At 43.3% G+C, this 9,049-nt stretch overlaps 2 protein-coding genes across 3 annotated transcripts; one reads left to right on the forward strand and one right to left on the reverse strand.

Moving 5' to 3' along the window:
* Positions 1-20: 20 nt before the first annotated feature.
* On the forward strand, positions 21-6,871 carry ABRAXAS1 (abraxas 1, BRCA1 A complex subunit). 2 transcript variants are annotated; one of them, XM_063156787.1, is made up of 9 exons: positions 21-129; positions 1,186-1,276; positions 2,169-2,205; positions 2,635-2,701; positions 3,351-3,544; positions 4,129-4,248; positions 4,563-4,647; positions 5,115-5,223; positions 5,368-6,871. In XM_063156787.1, exons 1-9 carry the CDS (start codon positions 43-45, stop codon positions 5,793-5,795), a joined length of 1,218 nt encoding a protein of 405 aa, XP_063012857.1. In that variant the 5' UTR covers positions 21-42; the 3' UTR covers positions 5,796-6,871. The 2 variants fall into 2 exon arrangements, with proteins under 2 accessions (XP_063012857.1, XP_063012858.1); XM_063156788.1 differs by having other exon boundaries at positions 63-129; positions 1,190-1,276.
* Positions 6,440-8,826, reverse strand: MRPS18C (mitochondrial ribosomal protein S18C). The gene is made up of 6 exons (XM_063156789.1): positions 8,762-8,826; positions 8,596-8,657; positions 7,509-7,592; positions 7,020-7,077; positions 6,647-6,706; positions 6,440-6,566 (listed from the first exon to the last, which is right to left on the reverse strand). Exons 1-6 carry the CDS (start codon positions 8,811-8,813, stop codon positions 6,490-6,492), a joined length of 393 nt encoding a protein of 130 aa, XP_063012859.1. The 5' UTR covers positions 8,814-8,826; the 3' UTR covers positions 6,440-6,489.
* Between the last annotated feature and the right edge of the window lie 223 nt (positions 8,827-9,049).

Here is a 9,049-nt window from a genome sequence, read left to right on the forward strand (position 1 = left end):
CCGTCCCCCCGCCCGCCCGCGGCCCGTCCCGCCATTGCTGGCATGGAAGGCGAGAGCACCTCGGCCCTGCTCTCGGGCTTCGTGTTCGGCGCCCTCACCTTCCAGCACCTCAGCACCGACTCGGACACGGTGGGTGCCGAGGGAGGGCCGGTCCGGGTCGGTGGGAGAGGAGGGAGGGGCGGGCCGCCCCCGCCGCGCTGCCGCCGGGCCTCCCCCGCCCGGCCCTGCCGGGAGAGCGCCCGGCGGTCTTTTTGTGTGCGAGCGGCGGAGAAACGCGGGTGTTCCGTGCTCGAACGGGGCGAGGGGCGGCTGCAGCGCCACGTCCGCCCCGGCTGGGGCCGAGCGCAGCGCTGGCCGGGCCGCCCGGCCCCAGCTCGGCGGGCAGCACCGCCCGGCCGCGGACTGCCCGGGAGCACCGCAAACCGACCGGGACATAGGACTGCCTCGCTGAGGATTCCTTCCTAACTGCGGGCCAGTACTGAAAAATGAGCCAGAACCCGCTCTGTTAAAATTAAAAAATGGAAAAAAGTTCGTTTTGACAGCATTTTTCCTCTCCTGAAGACAGCGCTCACACTTGCTATTAAAGAAAATCATGATAGAATATGCAGAGTTGGAAGGGACCTACAAAAACCATGTAGTCCAACTTTTGGCCCCGCACAGGACACTAAGAATCCCACCACATGTCTGTGAGAGTGCTGTCCAAATGCTTCTGGAACTCTGCTAGGCTTTGGTGCTGTGATCATTTCCCTTGGGAGCCTGTTCCACTGCTCTAACACCTTGTGGGGGAAAAGCCTTATTCTGATATCCAACCTCAACCTCCCCCAACTCAGCTTCATATCGTTCCCTCGGGTCCTGTCACCGCCGACAGAGGGAAGAAATCGGCGTCTGAAGCTCCACGTCTCCTCTTGAGGCAGCTGTAGAATGCAATGAGGTCTGCCCCCACTCTCCTCCAGGCTGAACAGACGAGGTGACCTCGGCCACTCCTGCTCTGGCTTCCCCTCTAGACCCTCCACTATCTTTGCAGCCCTCCCTTGGACACGTTCTAATAGCTTTGTAATTTTCTTACATTGTGGCACCCAAAACTGCACACAGGACAGGGGGTGAGGCCACACCAGCACCACGAGCAAGAGTGTCTGTTCAATGTTACTGTTAATGAGGGTTTTTTTTCTCTCTTCCCCTCTAAAGGAAGGTTTTCTCCTTGGAGATGTGAAAGGTGAAGCCAAGAACAGCATCACAGACTCACAAATGGATGATGTTGAAGTTGTTTATACAATCGGTTAGTGTGTCCACATTTTTATAGCCTGCTTGGTTTTGGGCAGTAAATGACAGCTTTCAGTTTTGAGGGACAGCAATCTACAGCATGATCAAAGCTCCAAGATCCTACATGGTTTGCTGATATATAAAAAAAAAAAAAACAACAAAAAAACAAAAAAAAACCCAAACTGAAAACACACGGAAGGGTTATTTTGTAACATTTCAACTACTAAAAAGATTATAATTTTACTGCAGAAAACACAGTAATTTAAAAGAAATAATAGTTCCTAGTTCCTTGGATGGCTACTCTTTGCCAAATATCTTGTTACATTAAACATAACTTAGGGTTTACACCCTTGTCTTGGCTACATCACAAACTCTTCTGGACGACTGTTGCCCTGGAAAAGCTTTGTCTATCAGTGGTGTGAACTGAAATGTATTAGCATCTATTACCTCATTTGGAGCTTATAAAATTATGTGTGTGAAGGCTGCAAGCTCTTTAATAATTTCACTAAGCCAGATGTATTTTTTGTTATCATCTTGATGTGATTGGCGTTGATGTGAATTGAATAACTCAAGTGAAATCCTTCATACTACATATTTCTCCTTCACTCGGCAGAAGGAGAAAAATACAAAGCACCCAGCTTGATTTTTCAGTTGACATAATAGAAAAGTATACAAAAAATACAGTTTAGATGAGTGCGTCCCTATACTTTTGACAAAATTAATTAGAATATATTTTTTTAATATTTTCTTTCTTCACCTTATTTAATTTTATGTTAATACATTCAATTTTAAGAAATTATATAAAATTATTTCTTGGTCCTTCTATGAGTTTCATGCTGATCATAGCATGCAGAAGAATATACATCTTGAGCTGATGAACCCAGAGTAATGTTACTTTCTCTTTCCAGACATACAGAAGCATATTCCATGCTACCAGTTGTTCAGGTAAGAATCTCAAGGAAACAGATACTGAAAAGTTAAAATTAACCCTAACCTGAACTCTTCAAGTGTTCAACTTACATTGTCTAAGAAAATCACCCAGCTGTAACTATAGTAGCCATATCAACCTCTTGGAATTACAGATGCAAAATGCCTTATGCTATTCCTATTTTGGTTCTTTATGTCTTTTTTTTTAATGTTTGTCTATGCATATAGAAATAGAGATAAAGCATATGGCACCTTCTGGTGATCTATGATACCATATAATCTACAGAACAATGTCAACACACTGAAAAAAAAAAATTCCATACATTCTAACCCCTCACCCTTAATAGTATTAATTTAATTTTTTTTAAAGTGAGATGATTCTCAGCATGCTAAAGTTATTTTTCCAGTCTAATTTCTTCCCCTCTAATTGTCTTAATTTTCTTATAGCTTTTATAATTCTGCAGGAGAACTGAATGAACTTGCCCTGAAGAAAATATTATCAGGCTGTAAGAAGGTATTTTATTCTTAAATTTAAACCATACTGAGGAGCTCACTCAAATTTTGGAGGCTGTTCTGGATACCTCTTGCATCAAGGTTTTTTCTTTTCTCATTTTAAACCTTTTATAGTCCCACATGCTGCTGGTCAAGGCAGCTACATCCTTTTCCTCCATAAAAAAACAGTTTTGCTTGTCTTTGACTAGGATTTGCCTACGTATGTGTCACAACTTTATTTTGAATTATTAATTTCTCAAGTGAACACTTCAAGGATCCCAAAGGAATTGCACCAGTTTCCACCTTAAGATCAGTTGAGGTCAGCTCACAGGTGGTTAAGGACCACTACATCAAAAAGAACTAAACTTTTTTCCACAGAACAGTTTTGCAAGGGGAAAGTAGAAGCTGAAAACAAACAGCGAAACAGAAGAAAGCTTGCAGTTTCACCTTGAACTTAGGCTATGAAACAGACAAATTCAACACGTGGTTTTGAAGGAAAGAAGATGGGAAATAAGCTTAGAAGTTTTAAAGGTTTCAAGTTAACTAATTGCTTGACTATGCACCTACTAGCAAACAATTCAGACATGACTTTGCACTGGATAAAACTTGCTTCAGTGACACACAGGGACATCATGATTCAACAGTAACTGTGAATTTTCTTCTGCCTGCAGAGTGTAATAGGATGGTACAAATTCAGACGTAACACAGACCAGACCATGACATTCCGGGAAAGAGTTCTTCATAAAAACCTGCAGTCACACCTATCAAATCAGGGGCTTGTATTCCTCCTTTTAACCTCTAGTGTGATGACAGAAAGTTGTTCTACGTACAGACTGGAACATGCTCTGCATCGGCCTCAGGAAGGGTAATGTCTATAGCATGTGCTAAAACTTGAAAGTTTCTCTACTTTGTTGCAATTGACTCAGTAACACTGTATATTTTACCTTTGAAACTTACACTTTTAATAAGAAGATTGTTCCTTATGTTGCCACAGCTCAGTTGAAAGTTTACCCTGGAATTCTATTCTGGGATTGCCCTTTTTATCTACAGTGCCAGCATCACCAAGCAGACACTGTTAGTTTATTTACACACATAAGCTACACCTGATCAAATTGCTTTGTGTACAGGACCTCAACCATACATGGTGTTCATCAAAACATTTAAATTGGTGTTAACTTTATCTTCAGAGAGATTCTGCTCGCAGGCTAGGCTTAGCAAGCAAATGTTGAATTAGTGTGTGCTGTAGTCAGAAAGAGGGGGAATTATGGGCATTGCTGAGCTTCTGATTGTTCTTGGAGTTTGCCTTTAACCTTATCTGTACATGATGTAATACATTTAGCAAGGATTAACCATACTGTAACCCTTCCAATGGATCCTGAATGGCCAAAAATATTTATGAAACATCTCTGGATATTAATAGATCATGTTTTCATACTTATGCATTTTAAGACTTTTCCAGAAAGTTCCTTTGGTGGTCACCAACCTGGGCATGGCAGAACAGCAAGGTTACAGAACAGTGTCCGGTTCCTGTGTATCCTCTGGTTTTGTGAGAGCCATGAGACAACACAGGTACAATACATGTTGTATTTACTGACACCTGTAGCTTCCCACTACCAAAACTGCACTTTCTTTTTTATAAAAGCATTTAAGTGCTTTGCAAATGTTATAGTCATACTCTGTTTCACTTGACCTGTTTTCTACAATTACTTACCATTCCAGCATACTGGGAAATTAATTCAGTCACATATTTTGCCAGGAGCTGTCTGTCTCAACGCAGGCATCTGGCATTGAAACACAAAATGCTTCTTTACTCACTAAAGCTCCTACTAAGCAAGCACTGGAATCACTAGCTTGCAATTGTACTGTTCTACTCCTGGTCACAGGTCAGAATTCTTCCATGAAGATGGGTCCCTACAGGAGGTTCATAAGATAAATGAGATGTACGCCACCTTGCAGGAGGAACTGAAGGTAAGCCAGGCAGGCCTGCCTACCTTCATCAGTTCTACAAAACCAAGGCAGCCAAGGGCTACACATTTTGCACTGCATGAGAAAACAAAGCTAATCTGAAAGGTCAGCAAGTTCTACTTACTGCACTGCACACTATATTCTCAAAGCTGAGTATTTAATTTCCCATTTGAGTAGAGTACAACGTTTAATCTTCAAGTCCATGAATAAATTCTCACAAGAGGATTATTTTGAAGGAGTACTCTCTGTAGTTTGTTAGATCTCCTTTGCCTAGATGGGATCAAATAAAACATCTTGCACCTGGTTCAACACAAGGTTTAAGTTATCTGACAGATCCACCTCTAAATCATTACTTAAGCTTTTTACTCTATGCCCAACTTAACCATGAGTACCTTCAAGGATGTTGAATAATTTTAAAGTCAGCTACTGTGAATACTGTTAATCTGATCAACATGCTCTTCTCCTTGCAGAAAATATGCATTACAGTAGAAGTCAGTGAACGATCTGTAGAGAAACTCTTAGCAGAGGTGAGCCAATTAAAAGAAGAAATAAAGAGGAAAAAGAAACAAAATTGTTCAGGTAAGTCAACCAAATATGATGCAAGCCTTGCCCTTCCAAGTTGACTCAAGTGGCAGAAGCAGAAAACACCTCTGAACCTGAGGCAGCCAAAACAGCAGAGGTGCAAGATGTTCTGCAACTCTGACTTTGATTTTTTTTCCTCAGGAGAAGACAAAAACCACCCAGTGGAGCCAAAGGAGAATGTTCTCCTTTGCCAGGCACTACAAACATTTTTCCCCAATTCCAGACTTCAGACATGCATTGTTTCTTTCAAAGGCCAACAGATATCCAAGAACTGCTGTAACACAGACCATCACATTAATGTCATGGACAAACTGACTCTCATGGTAGAGGAAAGAGACTTCACTGAAGCTGAAACAAGGCACCTAAACAAGCGTAAGGGCAGGGAGACCACATCAGTTTCAAAGTCATTCAAGAAGTCCAGATCATTGCAGCTTCACCAAGAACCACTTCAAGACCAAGAGGACAGTGACCAGGAAAGGAAGCTTACACTGAGTAGCACTGAAACAGACGAGGATGTGTTTGAAAAAAACAGAGATGCAAAGGAATACCCACACTCTCCTACTTTCTGATCTGTCAGATGACTTCATGCCAAAAGTTACTGCTGGTGTACTCCAGTGATGTATCAATCTCTAGTACTGCAAGGATGGATGTAACAGGGCATTTTTGCAGGTTGTTTTTTGTTGGTTTTTTTTTTTCCCCAGTGCACGAATTCTGTTCAGCATAAAGATAAATCCAAGATTACATTCCCTCACTTTGCCTTTCAGAGTTCCATGTGTCTTCTCTCTCTCAGGGTTCAAAGCCTATGCTACAGGATGCTATCAGTGAGATAAGCATGTCATATGCTGCCTCAAAGTGATACAGCTTCAAGCTGCTGGTGAAGAAACAGTGCTACCTACCCTCCTGATGCAGGGAGCATCAAATGAACATGTTACAGAATCAGCTGTCAACATGAACTGCCACCATTTAAATACATTATCCTCAGGAAAACAGTGCTTGTTTACTTCTCCACATCTTACAACCCAGCAAGGGGAAAAACAGCCACCTGAGCTTCAGCAAGACTGGTGAGCAGAGGAAGGGGTCCACAGAGCTGCCAGTTTCTATTATTGCTTTAATCTTCCTTCAGACAATAACTTTCAGAGACTTCATGAAGAAAAATAAAAGAATGACTGACATCCACCCCTCAGTCAACCACACATTATGCTAGCAAACCATATTTCCAGCAAACAATACATACAGTTTTATTGTTTATTTCTGTACAGTATATCACTCTGGATACTTGATGTTACATAGCTTTGGGTCTGTGAGAAATTGGGGGTTCTTAAACATAACTGGCATAAATCCTGTTAAAAAAAAAAAAGATGGAGGTGTTAGTAGAAAAGTAGTCTTGAGTTAGAAAACTCAAAAGCAAAATCATACTTACCTAATACATGAGCTCTTTTAATGGCTTTTGTAATTTCCTTCTGCTTCTTGTTGCACAAGCCTAAAGAGATGAATTATTTTCAACACTAAGCAAGTCATTAGAGCGTAAAAGGCATGTTAGTGACAATTCCCTCTAGCTTTGATTAAGTCCTTCTAGAAAAATGCATGTGTGCTTTTACTGTTAAATACAAAATGCATACAATTAAAGGATATTTTAATTCCTTGATGCAGGCTACTAAGTCAGGGAAATACTCTTAAAAAATGCATGGAGGTGGGACTGGTTACTTTCAGAAAGACTGCTAATGCACAGTTACTTAGACTCACAAAAATATTATTATTGCCCTGTATATGATTTAATTTAATACTTCACATACCTGTGATATGCCTGCCATAAATGGAGCCAGTATATGGAGAAACAAACTGGGAAAGAAGCTAGTTAAATCAAGAAAAATCAAAGTCAGTTAAAGAACATTTTTTTGGAGCTTTATGTTACTACTTGTAATCTATTTTTCATTTTTTCATCTGTTTTTTTTCAAAATTCAGTTCTACCTGAAGAAAAAAGTACAGCTTGGAGGTAGACAGTATTTTCTATGCTTCCATGCTTTGTGGCAGCTGAATTGTAACCAAGGACTCCATTTGTTAAACAGCAAAGTTGTCACACACAGTGAGTAGATTAAGCTTCTTAGCATAACTACATTATTTGGCCCTTGACCTACACACATTCTTACTCATAAGTTTTAAACCCCTCCACATATGAATGGATTTTATAATTATTTTTCTTAATCACTTTGGACTTACTATACACACATTTAAAAACAGTAAACCAGTTCCCTTCATCCAAGGACAGCAATTTTAAAACTCACCTGCACATTCTTATAGTCCACATTTATTCCACATAAGACACATCTCTTTGGAGGGTCTTTGTAGGGGTTCTCCATTTGTATGGGCTGAAATCAGAGAATGATTAACTTCTGTAAGCTTCACATGAAAACAGAGAACATTTGTTACTTTTAATCCTTTAATCAATATTTGTCTTGAAACTAGAAGAGATATTTAGTGCACCACTGAACTTTTCAATAACTTTATACACTCACTTCTTGGTACCTCGCAACTTCAAAGACTTCTCACAAGTAAACAGCCTTTTATATTTTAGTAGCAACAACACCAGCAACTCTATTAAATCATTCTACTTGAAGTCAAAATCTGCAGAAGCTGGTAAAAATGTAGTTCTGTCTGACAAGTCATTTTAAAAAATAATTTCACGGCAAATGGCCTGAGGAAGTTTCCATGTGCTCACACACATTTTAAAGAGAGAGATTTAGAAATATTTCCCAAGGAACCTCCTTGGGAGGTATTTCTGAATAGCCTCTTCAAGCTTCAGAATACACCCAGCACAAATTACAAGATATGAAAGGTGATTTTTCACTTTGCACAGAGTCACAGAACAGTCAGTGTTGGAAGGGACCTGTGGAGATCATCCCAGTACAACCCCCCTGCCAGGGCAGGGTCAGCTGGAGCAGGTGACACAGGAACACCTCCAGGTGGGGTTGGAATGTCTCTATAGAGAGGGAGTCCGTGTCCTGAGTGGGCAGCCTGTTCCAGGGCTCTGCTGCCCTCACTGTAGAAAAGAAGTTTTCCCTCATGCTGAGGTGAAACTTCTTGTGGTTTTAGTTCATGGCCACTGGTCCTTGTCCTGTCGCCGGCTCCACGTCCGAGCTACTGAGCTATCAGGTTTAACAGGCTCTCATTAAGATACAGAAATACACATTCGTGGGGCCTGAACTCCCAGCGCCTGCTGACCTCCCCTGCGCTGCGCTCCCCACAATGCACTCGGGATCTGATGAGCCCCGAGCTACTCAGCGACCAGAGCAAAGCGTTCCCAGCACCGCTGGTGTCATGCGGAGGGGGAGCAGCGGGATAGCAGGGCGGAACAGGTCGGGGAAGCCTCACCTGGTCCGAGCGCTCAGGCTGCCCTTCATGCTGCAGGCGGCGCGGTCGCACCCACAGCTCCGCTGCAAGGGAGAGCGACAAGGTTAGTGACTGCACGGCGCGACAGCCCGCACACGCGAACGGCCCCGCGGCCGCCCGACACAGAGGGGAAGCGGGAGGGACGCACCGAGAGCCAGGCGCGGCCAGCGCCTCCGCGCCGCCACGGCCTGCGCCGCCATGACACCCGCACCGCGCCGCCGCTTCCGCCCGCGCGTCACCGCCGCCGGCCCCCGCTGGCCAATAGCAGCGCGGTCTGCTCGACTCGGGGCAGGCGATTGGCGGCAGCGCGGCCACGTGCTTCCCGCGGCGGGCTGTTACCCGCAGTCCCCGCTCCCGCCATGGTGGCTGTGCCTCCGTGGGGCGGCCCCGCGGTCCCGCTCCGTGCCCTGCCGGGGCCGTGAGGGTCCCACGCGGC

The sequence above is a fragment of the Melospiza melodia genome, chromosome 5 (assembly GCF_035770615.1).
Source record: "Melospiza melodia melodia isolate bMelMel2 chromosome 5, bMelMel2.pri, whole genome shotgun sequence".
Classification (NCBI taxonomy): domain Eukaryota; kingdom Metazoa; phylum Chordata; class Aves; order Passeriformes; family Passerellidae; genus Melospiza; species Melospiza melodia.

Excerpts from the sequence above, each read along its gene's own strand:
- ABRAXAS1 (XM_063156787.1), top strand. The coding sequence starts at position 43 with ATGGAAGGCGAGAGCACCTCGGCCCTGCTCTCGGGCTTCGTGTTCGGC. Across the intron at positions 1,277-2,168 it reads TGAAGTTGTTTATACAATCG|ACATACAGAAGCATATTCCA; the intron begins GTTAGTGTGTCC and ends TTCTCTTTCCAG. Across the intron at positions 2,206-2,634 it reads CCATGCTACCAGTTGTTCAG|CTTTTATAATTCTGCAGGAG; the intron begins GTAAGAATCTCA and ends ATTTTCTTATAG.
- MRPS18C (XM_063156789.1), bottom strand. The coding sequence starts at position 8,813 with ATGGCGGCGCAGGCCGTGGCGGCGCGGAGGCGCTGGCCGCGCCTGGCT. Across the intron at positions 7,593-8,595 it reads AGCCTGAGCGCTCGGACCAG|CCCATACAAATGGAGAACCC; the intron begins GTGAGGCTTCCC and ends CTCTGATTTCAG. Across the intron at positions 7,078-7,508 it reads TGGACTATAAGAATGTGCAG|CTTCTTTCCCAGTTTGTTTC; the intron begins GTGAGTTTTAAA and ends TGATTTAACTAG.